We start from the raw sequence: 17,615 nt of genomic DNA on the forward strand, positions 1-17,615 counted from the left end.
TCCCCCTTTCAAGAAACTTTACCTGTTCGCTTTTACGGCGGCAACCATGTTATTAATAGATCGAATAGTCTTTGGATATGATATTTAATATTGGCAATAGCCCTGACCTTGTGAATTACTTGGCATCAGTGCTTGTTTCACTACCGTAAACTCTTTGTTACGAGGGACGCGTAAAGGCGTCGAATATCCGTCCCGCGCCAACACATCGAGGGCAGCTCCATTACGTTGTCGTAAAGTGACACAAGATCGGCATGGCATTGACCACTTCTTATCTATATCTCTGTTCATATCATTAATAATAGAATATCTTTATCTATCAATATTGAAGAATGGTAAACGCGATTAGGTATGTGAGACAATTTGCCCATCAAGGTTGGTTCCAAATCCGCATGAGATCGATTAACCCTGCGATCGCAGATACTACTATTCTAAAACATTAGTGGGACGAACAAAGTCAGGGCCATTTACATCTAAATACTGGTCCCGAAGCTGCTATGATGACTCTCACCTGTCTCCAGGGTAGTTGTGAATCTGCCAACTGGTACTGTAGTCTCCAACACAATATCCTCAGTAAACATAGAAGTTGGTGACCTCTGGTTGTTCTCTTCTTGTCTTCTCGTTCTGTTTTTTCAACTGAGTCTTTAAGCCCCAAGCAATAACAACAACACCCAACGAAAAAGCAATACTCGCAACCCAAGCCACAGTGTATCTCGGCTCATGAGAGGATGGCCACAAATAAGCCGTGTAGACATGAGCAAGGTTTCCAAACGTATTGCAAATCGCCAGTGACACAGCCTTTTTCTCACTAGTTTGTCCCACAGTAGCGCTTATCCAAGCCAAGATAATATTGTTAATACCAAAGCTGAAACCAACAAAAAGGTAAATGCTAAACATCCGGGCGCCAAGATTGAGCGTTGAGACAGCGATGATGAAGCCTACCATTACGATGCACTTGCAGATGGTAATGTGCAAGGTGCGCTCGTTCCATCGGCCCGAAGTCCATGCCATGACTATACCGACGATAGCGGCTAGGAGATAAGGCGGGCATGTTAAAATTAGAGTGATTGTTCGGTTGTAGCCTAATGTCTCCATCACTGACGGGAGGAAGTTTTGGAAGCCGACCGAGGAGAGATGGAGGTTGTACATGAGACATAGTGCCCATGTTCGCCAATCAGAGGCTGACTCGCGAAGACCGACCCATACGCTTGTTTTCTCGCGGACGTCGGTTGTGTCAGTGTAGATGCGGTTGTAGGCTAGTTGTCGCTCGTCTTCGGATAACCAACGTGTCGTTAAAGGATGATCTGGCAAGAATATAAATGCTAGTATGGCTGTACAGATTGACAGAGCTCCTTGGATGATGAAGAGCCTGTTAATACTTGTCAGCCAATGGATATTGATGTCGTCAATACGCTGTACATACCACTGCCAACCGGCCAGGCCGTGCTTTTGATCAAGACCAGCAAACACAGCAGCTGCGATGAGGCCCGCGAACGAACTAGCTACCATATTTCCGGTGTAAAAAATGGCTAGTCGAACAGCCAACTCTTTGCGGGTGTAAAACATGCTTAGAATGAACAAGGCTCCGGGGTAGAACTATACTCTGTTAGTCGCTCGTCATATTCCGAGGACATAGACAACTCACAGGAGCCTCGGTTACTCCAAGAATAAAGCGAAGGGCTACCATACTCCCATAGTCTTTTGCCAGGAACGTTACAAGACTGACGACTGACCAAGCAAGACAAAAGCCAGCCATGTACCATGATGGTCTGACCCTGTTGATGAGCATGTTACTTGGGACTTGTCCAGCACTGGGAGAGTCAGTCATATATTCAATCGAAATCCAGACGGAGAAGTCATACATGTATCCGACGAAAAGAATTGAAACACAAGTATTATACTGTGTGCCTTCTAGACCGAGGTCTTCTTCAAGGTTATTGAGGCGTGCATTGGCGATTGCGTTTCTATCAAGGTAGTTGAAGAGATACATGAGCCACAACATGGGCTAGCCCACCATTAGTAACGCAGTACGATGCATCTGACAGTCGGACACTCACTATAATGTATTTATCTAGCTTCTTCACTAACGCAATTTCCCTTGGATCAGTCTTTGCGTGAGCTCCAAACTTATCGACCTTGTCCATCTTGGGAAACTTGGAGAAGACAGCGTCATCGTTTGTTGCTGTCGTCTCTGCTCGTTCGATGTGGTCGTTGTCAGCGACGTCATCCTCTTGTTTTCGCTCATTTTCCCCTGACATGATGGGGTTTGGATCATTTGATGTAGCCATAGTAGATTGAGTCTGTTGATACTGAGATGGAAACAAAATAAGAGATGAAATGCCACACAAAGGACAAACAGCAGCTTCATTTTATATCCCACTTCATCAATGCTAAGTTCTCCCCCACGGGGAAAGTGCGGGGGATCAGCATAACCTTAATCAAGTGACGATATGGCGCTCGAGACGACACTTGTAATTGGCACGCTTTGGATTAAGGTAGCATGGACTTGTACGAAAAAGGAAGAAAGGCCAGTAGATGCTCCGGGTCTAGAAACCGGTAAGTAAAGTAGCCATGCTTAGGCCGCAAAAACGTTTACCAACCCAGCCATTCTGCGCTACTGATGCCAGTGATGAGGGGAACAGAGAGAGATGCAGCTAGACTGTGATGACGTGGATGCTTGGCTTGGCAAACAGGCCCGAGGTAAAGAAATAAGCTTATTTTTATTCTCATCTATTGGCTGCAACCAGACTTCATTGCTCACTAACTCTGACATGGATGGTCCTGAGTCATATTTCGATTGCTATCCAGTGGTAGGCTTGACGAGACGCGCGTAGACCCACGATCAAGATCAATAAGGGTTCACTATAATCATTGACCAGAAATAGAGTACCAAGGTCATGAGGTTACTTCGACTATCAGCCTGATGGCTATCTGGGAAAGATTGATGGTGTACGTAAACCTTGATGGATGTCGCGTCACATAGGTTGACGCGCTTTGACTTCCTGGATTACTAGTAAAGGTTTTCAAACAACTTTCGAACCCATCATCTTTCCATGGTAATATGGAAGATAAACTTATTCATCTATATAGTCTAATTATCTACCACGAAAAACGTGAAGGAAAGTTCTAAGATTAGAAGTTTATGATACATAAAGTTATGGTATTTAGGTAGGAGGCAACTCAAATCATTGCATTGATAGAAGCTTCATATTGATAAGGCTGCCAAGTTTAAAAATAGTCGCATCGCGCTTTATCCAAACTCTGTATTAAAAAACAAGTGCTGAAAACAAAAGCTTCTGATATATGCACAAAACCTTCAAAGCCAATAATTTTTATACTTTTAACTGTCCTATACTAAGACCCCTCTATCCCAAGAAACACTTCTTCTCCTTCATACTTTACCACACACACAACCACACACACAACTGCAATCACAATCACACACTTACCAAGATGCGTTTGTATTTCTATGCATTTGTTGCACTCGCTGCAATTGCTAAACCTGTCATCTCAGCACCACCCCATCACGATGGCGAGCCGTCTGGCCTTGAAGTCGGCCCTAGCCTTCTGATACCCAGTGGCTCTCTCCCCTCTTCCGGCCTTATAGTCAAGTGTCTTCCCTTCGACGAGCCCCCTGCCGGCCGTCATGCCTCGGATCCCGAAGAAGAGTGTTTCCACGGACGAACTGCTCCGATCTGGAATGAGGAGGAGCCCTGGAACGGTGGCTCTATCGGCTGCAACTACTACCCCAACGGACCCGAACCCAAGACCGAAAAGTACGAGTTGATTCCTGGTGATCAAGGCGCTGCTATTCAGAATGTCACCATCTTGGCTGAGTTCGCGTCCATGCAACCCCTGCAGATCAAGATGACTGTCGACAACACTACTCCTCTGCCCATCACCTTCTGGAAGGAGTGGTCCCCTGTTAGCAAGCGCGGCTGGGAACTCGGCTACTTCTCCATCGAGTCCGAGATCTGGGGCCAGTTCTTCGGCAGAGTCGGCCAGAAGTACCGCATGGCTACTCTGACGGATATCCCTAAGCGACCCGAGAATAGCGAGGAGTTAGTTCAGCTCAATCCCGGCGAGTCCATCTCTGAGATTGTGGAGATTCCCCACTGTGTTCCCAAGCAAGGCTCTGACCTTTGCAAGCCTTACATGTGGGAACGCTGGACCGAGATGCTCCGACTTGCGGGCATCAAGAGGATCTTCGTGCAGGGAGACTGGTATGGTATCTGGGCCCAGCCCAAGGAGGAGGTTATGGAGACCTTGGTGGACGAGCCCATGTTGGGTTACTGGACTCGATGGTGGGCCAACAATGTTCTGTTCCCTACGCCTGAGCAGCACAAGGAGTTTGGCACCTACCTCCCTTTCAATGAGCCTTGGTACGAGACTGAGGCATCCTTGGCAGGCAAATTTACTTCTGTTTAGTCTGGATATGTTTGGGGAAAAAAAATCCAAGGTTAACTGAAAAGTTTACCAGGAAAAGCTCATGCTGCCGGCCACATTTTTCCAAGCCCACATTTTGGGGTCTATATTTATTTATGTTTTTGCGGTAAGGATGGAAAAGAGAAAGACGGGAAAAGGAGGAAAGATGAAAAAGAGATAGAAGAGGAACTGAGGATAGATAGGACACTCTATCTACTATCTATACGGAGTTTCTTACCAATCTTTGCTACTACCCTCGTGTATCAATGTGACCCAGGTCTGACTATCTTGACATCAAGTCCATCTTATTAATTTACTCATCATTGGGCAACGCCTCAAGGAGGCTAGGGTGCCGTGAAAATAGTTCAAGGCTAGCAAAGCCGTAGCAGGCGAGAGTTTCATCGCTCTCCATATAGTACAGGTGTTGATCGATAGCTCTGTGATAAAGTATCCGTCTCTTCACGAACCCAACTCATCCATCATGGTTCTTTCACTCAGCAACTCAGACCTCGGGCGTAGACTCCTCTCGAGACAGACGCTTCTGTAACTGATACTAGCACGGTGTCATGGTATCGCAACAGATGCCGCATGGTAGCTCGAGATCATCAAAAGAGATCTTACCATTCTCTAGGTATGACTTGAGGATGGGCCAGTTTGGTTGCCGCACATCTCCGTCATGGTAGGGGCTGAAGTGTTGCATGTTGTCGGGGCAGTAGAGTGTATTTGCCAACTCGACGAGACCCGATGGGGATGCTGGTCCGTGGACGATACAAGAATCCCCCAAAACTTGATACCAACATGTGATTAATTATGTGCCAGGTTGAATGTTAAGTGTTATGTAAACCTAATTCTGAAAGAAAATAGGGCCGGTGCCCTATCGTCTCTTATCACGAATGCTATTTATGACTACCGACATATGAAACAGCACGGCCAGAACGAAGAGTACAGCGGCGCCGTTTACCGATATGGTGACAACGACCGTGTCGAAAACAGGGCGCTCTTGGTGTCTTGTACATGTAGAATGGTTGGTGTTCTTGGTCTTTGGAATGAGTAGAACATATGGGTACCTCGGTAGTTTATATGTACTGAAAACCATTGCATCAGACACCGATTCCATAGAGACAAATGCATCGCGACCGAGCCATGACACCACACCATTAAATTAAAGTCGTTCACATCCCTCAAGGAGAAACACTATGACATTGATTGGTAGAAATATCCGCAAGTCAAGTGAGGTAAATCTACTCCCTTTCCGGTTGCGGAATCTGCAAGTCTATGGTGTTGGACACAAACCCAAAGTCACCATCCCTTGACCATCGTGGCGGCCCATTCCCCCGAACACCAATACCATACCACTTTCCTTCCACCCTCATTGTGACGTTCTTAGCAAGCCTAATCATGTTAATCCACTGCTCGTTCTGCTCCTTCGTACCGCTCGGGACAATGATGGTCTGCTTAACCGTCTCGTTGGGACGAAGATGCGTAAAGTCTGATTGAAGATACATCCTTCTCGGATCCGAAGGACGGCTCATTCTCCCCCTAGGTCTCTCGTACCAGGTGTATCCCTCCCTCTCGGGCGCAAAGTTGATTCGAGTGTCGTCTGGGTACACTCTGAAATGGCCTAGCTTGAATGCATCTTTGTCGACGGGGGAGTTGCGGGTCACGACGGTGACGTTCATCTTGCTGTTGTTCCGGATGATGACATTGATGGCGATGGGGTCTACGCCATTCTGCTCGATTGTGACGTTGACTTTCTTTATGGCATTAGCCTCGTCGGTGTTCCAGGGGTATGGCCATTCTTGGCCGTGGCGATTGCCTATGAAGGATTTTGATTCTATGACGCCGCGTTTCTTTTTACTCTCAACCGCTCTCTTATTCTGTCGGGCTTTCCAGCTCGCGTATGGATTGTCTTCTTCTGGTAGCCTATCCTTCTTCCTGTATGGGGTGTTTGCTTCTGGTCGATCGAAGGTCGCGTATGGATTGTTTAGTCCTGGTGGGTTGAACTTCTCAAAGGCAATTTCTGCTTCAGGTCGATGAATCTTCTTCGATGGCTTGTCGTCTTCTGGTTGCTTATCAATCTCCTTTGATGGAGTGTCTGCTTGGGGACGACCATCGTTCTTCTGCGATGGGATGAGGAAGTCGTTGTGAACGTGGGTGATTTTGCGGTCGGGAGATTCCTTCTTGAGTTTTTCCTTCTTGTCCTTGTAGTACTTGTCAATCTCTCTCGGGTCCTTTACAATCTTGTAGTACTTGTACTTCTTGCCGTCGCCGTGCAATGCTCCGGGCTTGAAGCCTTCGCCATCGGGTTCGATGACAGTTCCGTTGATGATGTAATGTCCACCGTGATGGTAGTGGACTTCATGATGCCAAGCTTCTTGTCTGAGGCAACGTTTATCCTTCTTTCCTCCCTTATTCTTCTTTTTGTACTCGTTTGGAGAAGCGGTGTTCTTGATGCATGGGGTGGATTGGGCTAGGCATACTATGATGCCTAGAAAGATAAGAAGAGAGTACAACGTTGAGCAACGCATTTTGAAGTACAAAGTCCAGGTTAAGACTCAGTTAGGATGGAAGTCGCTGGGCTCCTAACACAGAGGTGAGCTGGCCTTTATGTACAACATCTGAGGGGAAGGGCAGAGTACATGAGGTAACGATTGAGGTCAGTCAAGCGCCTTTCTGCGTCATTTTAGAAGACTTGTCGGGATGGAATGACATGAAGACTCCCCCGGATAATATCATGCTTGGTGGTAGGTCATTTCTGAGTAGTTATGGTTCAAGGCTTATCTGTTCGTGGCGGGCACGAATCAATTGCAGCTTATAATCACCGACCGGAACAAAGAAAATGAAGCGAAATCTCCTCTTCCAGATATACTGGATAACAGATGTTTTGCCTGTGGTAGTGTCAGACATGGCCCGAGAGTCCACTCTCCCCAATTTCTACCACCAGTGTTGTTAACGTCCGAGCAGCCACTTCGTTTATGCGAGGGGTAATCAGTTCACAATGGCGACTTCAAGGTTCACTGACTCCATAATAGCTGAGCGTTATCTCTATCTGCCCAAAGTTAACAGGTCACATCATATAAGCCCGCGTTCAATGTACTCAACATCCGAGCAGCATTGTTGTTAAACCTGATGGCCAGCCACCGTCCCAGGTATACCGCCGAGCCTTGGTCAACATGTGCTTGACACCAGCAATTGAAACAGCGTCATAGAGTCATATTGATAAAATGATTCGTATTCAAGAGTTAAATACACTACAGCGATTCATAACTGCAATTATGCAATCCATCTGAAGTTGGGATTCTTCCAATCAAGATCTTGAATCTGTTGCTGACTCATTCCAGCAAGCTCCTCCTCTGCAGACCGGTTCGCCCGCTTCTGGTTATCTCGCTTGATCCATAGAAGGGTCAATGTTCCGAGTACCAAGATTGTACTGGATGTTGCAAGGTTTAGCCCGTTTCCGATAGGATAGTCAGGGCCATCACTCTTGACGAAGGACCAAGTAGCAATGAGGCCACCGATATTGCCAAACATGACTAGACGAGTTAGCATTGGTACATCAAGTTTGATAGTGATCAAAACTCACCATTGGTTCCAATCGCAGCACTTCTTGCAGTGTCACTCAAGACATTGGCGCTGATATGCGAGTTTGTCAAAGGTGCTAGTGCAAAGGCCGAGCTAGCAACAAGGAACGTAGCACCATAGCGCGCCTGGCCATTGTTGGTGCCCAAGAAAATGGCATATCCGACCATCACGAGTGGCGCACAGAGGATAATAAATATCTGCCGACGATCCATCTTGTAGCTGAGGGCTGGGATAAGCACTGTAAAGAAAGCACCGACGACATATGGTGGAACAGTGAAGAGTTGTTGGGAGATGGTCGATCTGTCGGGATAGATTGTTCGAACAATAGTCGGCAAGAAGAACGCAAGGCCCTGAACGGTGATGTTGTCAAGGAGGAAAATGATTGAAGTAGACAGGGTGAGGGGACTGCGGATTCCAGCAAAGATCTTTGCCTTGTCCATCTTGTCCAAGACTTCGGTTGTTCCGAGACGTTCGGCCTTGATGCGGTTGATGGCCAATGCTCTTTCCTCCTCGGTGAGCCATCTGGCTGTGTCGGGACGATCGGTAAGTGTAGCTAATCCGTATTAGTTTTGTCATAGACGTGCCTAGGCGTGAACATACCAAAGGCGATAAGAGACAGGACGACAGTGACGATTCCTTCAATGGCTTCAACAATGTTAGCCTGGGTTATATCAAGACGCGACGAAGACCTACCAAAGATCATCTCCCAACTCTTAAATCTGCCAAAGTTTGGAAGCTTCAAAATCGCAGACGCAAGAAGACCACCAAAAGCACCCGCCAAAGGCGCCATCACGATATAAAGCGACAAACGGAACGTAAGCTCAGATCTGCGATACCACCGGGACATGTAGTACGCAATACCCGGCAGCATACCGGCTTCAAAGATGCCCAAGACGAATCGAACACCACAGATCTGAGGGACGTTGTGCACAAACGCTGTAAAGATGGACACCAGCCCAAAACCCAAAGATGTCAAGGGGATGAACCATCCTGGTCCCATGTACTTGCAGAGAAGGTTGGCGGGGATCTCGAAGATGATGTAACTGATGTAGAAGGTGGATAGAACGAGGTTGTAGTCGCTTCCCTTCATCCCGAGGTCTTCCTCCAGACCAGCAAGACGGGCATTTCCTGAAGACGCGTTAATTCGGAGTCCGACAGAGCGTGATGGTGAGGATTGACGTACCGATATTTGCGCGATCGATAAAGCAGAAAAGATAGAGCAAACAAACTGTCGGGACAATCATGAAATCGATCTTGCGACGAAGCTTTGCCTCTTGTTTCGGGTCGATGTAGAACTGGGCATTCTCAACGCTGTTCAATGGTCAGCTTCACCACTTTGGGTATCGCCAATCAACTCTTACGTTTCCACAGCACCTCCCGCCGCATCCGAATTGGACGCGGTATCGTTCTGAAACTTCTCGTTATGGTTGCTGGATTCCATCTTGAGGCAGTATCAAGCTTTGACGGTACGAGGTTGCGAGATGACACCTGGAAAGCCCCCGATGTCCCCTTCTTTATATACTAGCACTTCCGATAGTTAATGCAGATATGGATCGCGTCGAGCCGACACGAGCGGGGGTTCAAACGTCGGATCTGGGGTTGTGTAGCCATGGCAGCGGAAACCTGGGGCAAAAGTCTGGGGTTAGCAGTGTCGCTAGTCCTTGGAGTCTAGCCCAAGCCCAAAGCCTCCCTAGCTGACACTTCAGCCCGCGGAACCTGCAACTTGTGCCACGAGCTCTGCCCTGCCGGCACATGATGTCGGGTTTGTCAATTGTTTTATTGGCTTGGAGCAAAAGTAACTTTCCCCGCATGTCGAGTTCTATTCCGCTTTCATATGTCGCTTACACCGGCTATACTGAATGAGTACAAGCTGATATTGGGAACCTGGAACATTAAATGGTCCTGTTGTTTTTCATCTCTAACTGGTTCACGTTCCTCGGAAGCAGAACTGGGCGTTTTGTAATTCCTTGGCAAACTTGGTACCACGGCCTCGGAGGCGATGTTTCATTTCAGCCGTAATCATTGCCCAAGCATTTGGCATCGTGAGTCAGTGGTAGCTTCGCCTAGCTGGAAACCTGGCTGATTGTCACATGTTATCCCTTGACAATATATTTGAGTTCAACGTTTACGGGCTGGTGTTCATCATGTATAGCACTGCCCATCTCAAGGTCCATTTCTGTTGAGGATCTCAATTCATTTTAATTAAAGCAATTAAAGAATCCAAGTAAATAAAGTTGCAGGAAAACTTCAATAGCTTTGGTCATAGCTTGTTGGTCAAAGTGCCGATAAGAACAGACATATGCTTCAGTTTCGGGGAACTCTTTTCTTGCCGTGCAGGAAAATACGACTGAAGCGAGATGAGATTACTGGTCATTTTAGCAGTTAGCACTAATGGACGCTCCACGCGTCGATTCCCCAGAGGGACGCTTAATTGAGCGCCAAAGCCAGGCCATCGCGGAATGTACCTCCTAGGCCACCCCCTAGTTGTGTTACATCGCCTACAAGACTGGGGAAATCCAAAAGAGTTGTGAGAGTCTTCAATGTTGGCAAAACATCGTTCAATTCTTGATAACTTTTGTTTTCACAAACTGAAAGGAGAAAAGACAACTATAAACCTTTCATGAACAAATGCGAGTTCAAACTAAATATGAGCTTGATCCAATATCTTAATAAGATGAGGATTGATCCTTCAGTTCCTATTTCGGTTAAGATCAGCAGTCGCACCAGCTGTTCATCACGTGTTGTATCCTGGCCCAATCTCACTGTTGCGCGTAGCGTTTCGCCTTTCAATCTTGAATGACTACGTAATCAAGTTATCAATGAACTACAACCCCGAACAGGCTCACACATAGCATCAGAATACTGAAGTGAGAATGGAGATCAAGTTTAAACTCCAAAAGACACCTTATACACAACCTCCCCGTACTCAAAAGGCTCAGAAACCATCCAGTTTGGCATTCGTTCATGTCGACAATCCAAAACAAGCCAAAGACAAGGAAACATTGAACAAAGTGCGTCGCCATGTCATGAAAGATATTGGTAGATCAAGAAGATCTCGTATAACCCAGAATGTGACTGTCGCAAACCCATTCCCCCAATCTGCACAAGCCCCGACATATTGGGGCGATGTGGAAGTCTGCGTCAACTTCAAGCGTCTTTTGTGGGCTATGGAGATGGTTTCTGGGGCGCTCTTGTCTATAACAGTGGTTGAGCCATCAATTGGAGACCAGCAAAAAATCAGCAGAAGAATTTATGGTCCACCTTCTCTGAAAGACATCGAGCTGTATACGCAATCACTTGGCACGGTTCGCGAGTCCATTCTGGCCGAGAGCCGGATCCGTCGGAAAGCGGTCATCGGGACTGTGATATGTCTATCTGTGTTTGATGTAAGTCATCCTTACTTGAGTTTAGCATTTGCTAACTGAGAAGATGCGAGTGGGTAATTTGAGTTCGTGGGAGATGCATATGGCAGGACTCCAACGGCTCATTGACCACATCGGTGGTGTTGAAACCCTGGACTCGAATTCTCCTTTGCGGCAGGCCCTGTTCTTGTAAGCTTTCACATTCATCAGTGCATACTCATCTGACATTTATCATAGAGCCGATATTCTGGGTGCCTTGAAAAAAGATATCACGCCAAAGTTCCCGGTGCTTGATTTCCATTTTGAGCCACAAACGGCCGTGACCCCATACACTCAAAAACTGGTATCATCACTCGAACAATTAGACCTCAAAGACCAAACACCAATAATTGTCATCCGGAATTCCTTTTCATATGTCTCTCGAGTAGCGGCAGTTCTGAACAAGCAGTGGTCGGATAATCCGACTGATTCCGCTTTTGTTCTGCCAGTGTGTTATTTGACACATCAGGCTTTGTCACTGCCGAGATGGGATCTGGTCACAGAAGAGAGTATGGAAACTACCACCCAAGCCTTGGCCCTAGCAGAACTTGTCCGTGCTGCGACAGTGTCTGTCTTCTGCATTGTGGTATCTCAGACGTCGGAGGATATGGGATATATGATCTCCCGCCGCGAAGTTCCTTTTCAATACTTAATGTCCCTGATCGGTGACGAGTTCTGGGATGGGAAGCTGGAGCTGAAGTTGTGGTTGCTGGTGAATCAGCTGTGCATAGAAGCAGGTGTTTCGAGATTCTGGTATTTGGAGCAAATTTCTGATACAATGACAAAAGCCAATCTATGCTCGTGGAAAGAGTTGATGTCATGTTTGCGGGAGGTGGCTTGGGTTGAGGGTTTGGCCCCGTTTGAGATGTCACAACTGCGGTTGTATATTGAGAAGAGATTAGAATAGCATCGTGGAGAAGGTATATTACAGTACATTGAATGACCATGACATGAGTCGCTAGTAAGTAACTCCGCCACTGGTACTGATGTACTGTCCCGTGATCCATCTCGACTTCTCGTTTACCAGCAAAAGGACAGCATCACCAATATCAGCAGTTGTACCAGCCCTATCCGCAGCTCTGGTGATAGCGATCTCATCCCTCGTCAACTCCTCCTCTTTGCCCTTTGGATATAGATCTGTGATGACAGGGCCAGGAGCGATAGAATTCACAGTGATGCCCTTACTGCGGCCGAGCTACGTAGTTTATCGTTAGGGACAATCGCACGCTACAAATCAAGAGGGGTTTGACTTACCTCGCCCGCCCAGCTCCACGTCAGACTATCCAAGGCAGCTTTTGACGCTGCATAAGAAGAAATATTGACGTTTCCTCTCTTTGCGTTGGTCGAGCTCACATTGATGATTCTTCCACCTGGAGGCATGTGGGCAATAACGTAGTGGACCATGTAGAAAGCACCAAGAACGTTCAGTTGGAAGATCTTGGACAGTTCTTGAACGTTGGGCTCCTGAGTGATGGGACTGAAATAAGCGGTTCCAGCATTGTTGACTGTAGCATGTTATTAGCTGACATTAAAGTGAATGGATGGTGCCGTGAGCTTACCGAGGATATCGATGTGGTCTGTGCCAAAGCCTTCGAGTGTCTTGTTGACGAGATGCTGAGCGCCCTCGATGGTATCGACTGAGGCTTGGACAGCAATGGCCTTGCCACCTGCTTGACGGAGTAGTGTACAGATATTCTCAGCTCGCTCTTTAGTTGAATCGGAGACGTAGTTGACTGTTACTGAGGCGCCGTTCCGAGCAAGTGCGAGAGCTATACCAGCACCAATGCCATTTTCGCGGCCTGAGCCAGTGACGATAGCGACTTTTCCGTGGAGGCTTAGAGTATCAACCATGGTCAGTGATAGGAGAGGAAAGTGTCTGGTGATATTTCCAAGATGGTTGAACCATCGCCACCTTTTATAGCTTCCTCCCAAACAATCTCAACATTTCCGGTCCGTTTAAAGGTCGAGTATTTGGCCCTAACGCCGAGATACAACGATACATCTTGGCAAACTGGGACCAGAGCAATATCTTACTGGGTGAAATTCTTTTCCAAGCCTCTGGTTCGTCTGACAATCTTGTTCTGCAATTTGTTGAGTTGAAAATTACCTATTTGGGAAAATGGTCCTCTAGTCTTGTTGCGATGAGGACCCGGTGGAGTCATGGGAGGTCAGAACAGAAACACGCCCGAATTTCCCGCTTACAAATAACGAATCCAATAATTGATAGATATTAGATACTCATTGGCAATAATGCGGCTTACATATGAGTCATTGAAAGCATCATAAAAGCCGGCAAAAAATATTGAATGAGGTACACCGAATACGGCCGGATCATCTTTTCAGGGTTGCTTCAGCTGGAACTTGACGCGCTACTAGTTCCAGCGCCCCATTATCTTATCTGCGCCTGTCCGGAGAACTTAGGAGGTCATATCTTATGTATACAGAATCACTGACTTCTGTCTGAGAAGAGCAGATGCTACATTAAGTACTGATCAGTCTGGAACGCGCCAAGTTCCTTCAATTTTACTGCTGAACTATAACTGCAACTGACTCTCGTCGAACTCAACGAAGGGCATGCGTCTTGTCAACAATGGACTCTCGCTATTAATCTTCTCCCAGTCATGAGCATGTAGACAGGCTTGTCTGGAAGCTAGCACGGCTGGACGAGTTCGTGTAACAACAGCCTTTTCATAACCATCCAAGGATGTTCTCAAAGCCTTAAAGTCTCCGCCATCCTTTAACACCGGGACCATTCGGTCGACAAAGTCTTGCACGTCTAGGATTACGTGGTTTGCACCCTCTCCTCGGTCTAAGCTGTTAGCAAATTAATATTTAATATACGTTTCAATGCAACTTACACATAGCCATAGCATGAAGAGCATCTCCCATCAGTACAGAACGGCCAGTAGTCTGAAGATCCTTGGGCGGAGGCAAATCTTGAATCTTGAGACCTTTGACATCGGAATTGACGTTGGCTCCCAACGCAAGAGACTGCCAAGGCTCAGCACAGGTTTCGCCAAGTTCGTGAATCAACTTTAACTGTTCATCGGATGTTTCGGGAATTTCGATTGGGGCGTCTCTGCCAAAGAAGCCGGCGCGATATGGCCAAGAAACACACATCTGTATGATATACGGATGACCCCCGTCTTGGTGATTGCCAGGAGCATCGAGCACTATAGTTCGGTCAGAGGGAATCAGGTTTGTAGCGAAAATAAACTCACTGCTCATGAATACAAACATGCTGTTTGTTGAGTTTGTGCTGTGCATGAAGAAAGGATCAAGATCCCGGATAGGACGGGCTTGATCAGGCGCCAGCTCCAACTTGATGCCAAGCATACGGACTGGTATATCGTGAAGACTGAGATCCGGGAAAAGCGCTCGACGGACCCGGGAGTGACTGCCGTCGCACGCCACTAGCAAGCATCCAATCACTGAACTTCCATCTTCAAAGGTGGCTGTGACAGACTCCTCTGTAGACACGACTTCCTTCAACGCCTTTTCCCACTAAAGCAACATCAGTCCATCATTTTGGCATTGAGCCACATATCTTACCTCAACATCTATCCCGGTAGCCAAGAGATCTCTAAGTTTCTTTCTTGTTACTCGAATTCGGCTTCCCTCGGGTGCTTTCGGCGTTGAAGCTTTCAATTCTCCCGTAGCCAAGTCAAAGAAAGGAAACCTCGACGATAATCCTTCCTTAATGGCCTTTCGATCAACGTAAGCCTCCGGGAGACGGCTGTAGAGATGTTCTGGCAGAAGTGACTGTAGCGCAGGAAGAGACCAGTTCAAAGTGAGTCCCCATCCTACACCACGAGTTTCAAGATTTGCATCACGCTCGAACACGCGGACAGGGATTTTATGCTGTGTTAAACTTTGTGCAAGGAGTAGGCCACTGATACCCGCACCGATTATAATGACAGGTCGATCTTGGGTCGCCATTGCTGTTTGATGTCCGCGTGTGTCAGATATTTTCGCCGCAGTGTTTGATCAACAGCATCTGCGGGCACATGGTAATCACGGGTAATTATATGTAGCTCATGCAAAATCTCTCGGATGGACCGCGGCGGCCGCGGCACTGATCGCAAGACAAGTGCTTACTGTTGGTGGTCAGGGTATCAGCCGAGAAAGTCAATCCTCCGTGTCGTTGAGCATGGATAAATCGGATCAGAGTTTGGCTGCCGGTGCAAGGACAGGGATACAGAAGCCCTTGCAGTTGGGAACCCTTGCGCGTTACAGGGGTATCGGAGAACAGGCTAATGGTGATGGGTGGTGTCGGGAGCTCTAGAGGTACCAGAAGATTGTGTCTCAAGGAATAAGACAAGAATTGAGTTACTGTATGTCACCACTGGTAAAACCACAAGAGTTTTAATTAATGTACTATCCATGACAGCGGGCGCGTCGTATGTATAAAAACCGGTACCGATAATGGTTGGCGGAAATATTAAATAAGCTTCAATGAGTGCATAACCTAAGAAAATACTAAATTTCGCCTGATCTACCGAATATTCTATGGACGCATGCTACCAGATTCTAGGCTTTCCGACTTAACCTTGTCTACTTCGACTGTGTACGTAACAGATTTGACAATACCACCTGTTGTGTTTAGAATGTTCTCCTGAGAACTGTTCTCGACCGATGTAAACGTAGAGTGGTCCTTCTTCCCTGTATGGCTGAGATCCTTGAGCTTGTACCCATTGCTCCCCAATCTCTTGCTTCGGCTCGGGGTGTTGTGGCTGGATGGTTTGGATCGGTATTGTTTTGCGCGTTTGATGAAGATTGGGGCGAGGAATGGGAGTGATGAGACAATGTTCTGTCGGCAATTAGTACGACACAGTAGGGCATGATTTGGTGATACCACTTACTCCGACGTTGAACTCAATGGTGCCCCAGAGGACCAGCATGGTGGAGTTACCGTCTTTAGGGTTCTGGATTCTATCAATTTGGCGATATCTCTGGATTGAACAGACTGTTGTGAAGATTCCCAATGTGAAGATGGCGATAAGACCAATCTTTTTTGCCAGCTTAATCTCCAACTTCACCAACACTGGAATCGGCAGAATGGCAACCACAACATCAGAGACGATCGTAACGACGGCGTATCCAGTGAAGGATGGTCCGGGAGGAAGACACTTTCCCTCCTTGAGGGGATTCCAAGATTTGTCAACCTGGAAAGTTAGCGACAATGCTTCAAATATGCAGGGAGACTCACTGGACTGCAGGAAAACACCAGTGCTAGTGTACAGCCAAGATGGGACATGAACACAAGAGCAATCGTGAACCAAATGGCATTCCTGTAGGTTTTGTGGTCCGTCCCACGTAAGAGCCTCAGGTAGCTGATCAACAGGGCGATCTTGAAGAAACTGATGCCGATCTGATAGAAGGGTCTACCCGCAAAGTTTATTCGTGTGTATGTTACAATATTCTCTTTCGGTCGATCGGGGATCGGGAGGCCAAGGCCATATCGCGTTTCTGGACGGTGGTCAGTAATGCTTAAGATAAGTTAAAGACAAAGCTCTTTGACTTACGAGCGATGCAAATGCAGGAATAGATCAAAGCGAAAACCATGGACAGGGCAGACATCCAGTCATCACCCGCCATACCTCGAGCTTTCCATCTGATGTACAATCTGGCTGTGACAATAGATAGTGCTAGCACTGTCAAAGTAACAGTGATACCAATAATCTTGGGGTATTCGGAGGATCTGTCAACCTCTGGTGTCGCGTTAAGTACCCATGCCATCTTTGCTGTTATCTTTTGTTCTGAGTAATAGTAACAAATATATGAGAAGTATGTTACATAGTTATACTGACAGAATGCATTGTATTAATTAATTTGATATGAGCATGTGAGTTGTTGAATCCGCCAGTCCAACCTTCTTTCAGCTCGAATGTCATCGCGAGAGAAAAAAAAAGAGGCACAGCATTACAAGGTCCCTCACACACAAAACGACCGTCCCAAACCTTTTGTCATGCCATCCCGTGTCGTACCGACCCGAGCCCTTGCAAAAGAAGAAAATTGAGATTATGCAACGCCTCAGAATGGACAAATCCCGTTGTCTGGTTTCTTGTTTGCTGCGCCGCTTCTCATCAAATGCATCAGTTCTGGAACAAACAAATCAAACAACCCAGTATGATTTGCTACAGATACAATTCCGGTTAAGTTGTCTCTTTTCTTTTTTTCGTCAAGGGGAGTGCCGAGAAAGATCCTTCT

General features: G+C 46.9%; 8 protein-coding genes across 8 annotated transcripts; 2 read left to right on the top strand and 6 right to left on the bottom strand.

Annotated features, from left to right (window-relative positions):
* Nucleotides 1–567: 567 nt before the first annotated feature.
* FGSG_11087 (uncharacterized protein) lies at nucleotides 568–2,255 on the bottom strand (the record flags this gene model as incomplete). Its single annotated transcript, XM_011326968.1, has 5 exons — nucleotides 568–1,366; nucleotides 1,421–1,593; nucleotides 1,643–1,808; nucleotides 1,860–2,002; nucleotides 2,055–2,255. The coding sequence occupies 5 exons, from the start codon at nucleotides 2,253–2,255 to the stop codon at nucleotides 568–570; spliced, it is 1,482 nt and encodes a 493-aa protein (XP_011325270.1).
* Nucleotides 2,256–3,450: 1,195 nt separating this feature from the next.
* Nucleotides 3,451–4,425, top strand: FGSG_11086 (uncharacterized protein; the record flags this gene model as incomplete). The annotated part of the gene is made up of 1 exon (XM_011326969.1): nucleotides 3,451–4,425. The coding sequence occupies one exon, from the start codon at nucleotides 3,451–3,453 to the stop codon at nucleotides 4,423–4,425; it is 975 nt and encodes a 324-aa protein (XP_011325271.1).
* Nucleotides 4,426–5,663: 1,238 nt separating this feature from the next.
* FGSG_11085 (uncharacterized protein) lies at nucleotides 5,664–6,950 on the bottom strand (the record flags this gene model as incomplete). Its single annotated transcript, XM_011326970.1, has 1 exon — nucleotides 5,664–6,950. The coding sequence occupies one exon, from the start codon at nucleotides 6,948–6,950 to the stop codon at nucleotides 5,664–5,666; it is 1,287 nt and encodes a 428-aa protein (XP_011325272.1).
* Nucleotides 6,951–7,695: 745 nt separating this feature from the next.
* Nucleotides 7,696–9,445, bottom strand: FGSG_11084 (uncharacterized protein; the record flags this gene model as incomplete). The annotated part of the gene is made up of 6 exons (XM_011326971.1): nucleotides 7,696–7,955; nucleotides 8,006–8,557; nucleotides 8,605–8,649; nucleotides 8,698–9,132; nucleotides 9,188–9,315; nucleotides 9,366–9,445. The coding sequence occupies 6 exons, from the start codon at nucleotides 9,443–9,445 to the stop codon at nucleotides 7,696–7,698; spliced, it is 1,500 nt and encodes a 499-aa protein (XP_011325273.1).
* Nucleotides 9,446–10,877: 1,432 nt separating this feature from the next.
* FGSG_11083 (uncharacterized protein) lies at nucleotides 10,878–12,251 on the top strand (the record flags this gene model as incomplete). Its single annotated transcript, XM_011326972.1, has 5 exons — nucleotides 10,878–11,390; nucleotides 11,434–11,555; nucleotides 11,604–11,853; nucleotides 12,001–12,158; nucleotides 12,194–12,251. The coding sequence occupies 5 exons, from the start codon at nucleotides 10,878–10,880 to the stop codon at nucleotides 12,249–12,251; spliced, it is 1,101 nt and encodes a 366-aa protein (XP_011325274.1).
* A 112-nt stretch (nucleotides 12,252–12,363) lies between these two features.
* Nucleotides 12,364–13,256, bottom strand: FGSG_11082 (uncharacterized protein; the record flags this gene model as incomplete). Its single annotated transcript, XM_011326973.1, has 3 exons — nucleotides 12,364–12,600; nucleotides 12,660–12,910; nucleotides 12,965–13,256. The coding sequence occupies 3 exons, from the start codon at nucleotides 13,254–13,256 to the stop codon at nucleotides 12,364–12,366; spliced, it is 780 nt and encodes a 259-aa protein (XP_011325275.1).
* Nucleotides 13,257–13,939: 683 nt separating this feature from the next.
* FGSG_11081 (uncharacterized protein) lies at nucleotides 13,940–15,344 on the bottom strand (the record flags this gene model as incomplete). The annotated part of the gene is made up of 4 exons (XM_011326974.1): nucleotides 13,940–14,214; nucleotides 14,264–14,578; nucleotides 14,627–14,909; nucleotides 14,958–15,344. 4 exons carry the CDS (start codon nucleotides 15,342–15,344, stop codon nucleotides 13,940–13,942), a joined length of 1,260 nt encoding a protein of 419 aa, XP_011325276.1.
* A 568-nt stretch (nucleotides 15,345–15,912) lies between these two features.
* Nucleotides 15,913–17,144, bottom strand: FGSG_11080 (uncharacterized protein; the record flags this gene model as incomplete). The annotated part of the gene is made up of 4 exons (XM_011326975.1): nucleotides 15,913–16,215; nucleotides 16,268–16,789; nucleotides 16,822–16,874; nucleotides 16,931–17,144. The coding sequence occupies 4 exons, from the start codon at nucleotides 17,142–17,144 to the stop codon at nucleotides 15,913–15,915; spliced, it is 1,092 nt and encodes a 363-aa protein (XP_011325277.1).
* Between the last annotated feature and the right edge of the window lie 471 nt (nucleotides 17,145–17,615).

This window comes from Fusarium graminearum, chromosome 3 (genome assembly GCF_000240135.3).
Source record: "Fusarium graminearum PH-1 chromosome 3, whole genome shotgun sequence".
NCBI lineage: Eukaryota > Fungi > Ascomycota > Sordariomycetes > Hypocreales > Nectriaceae > Fusarium > Fusarium graminearum.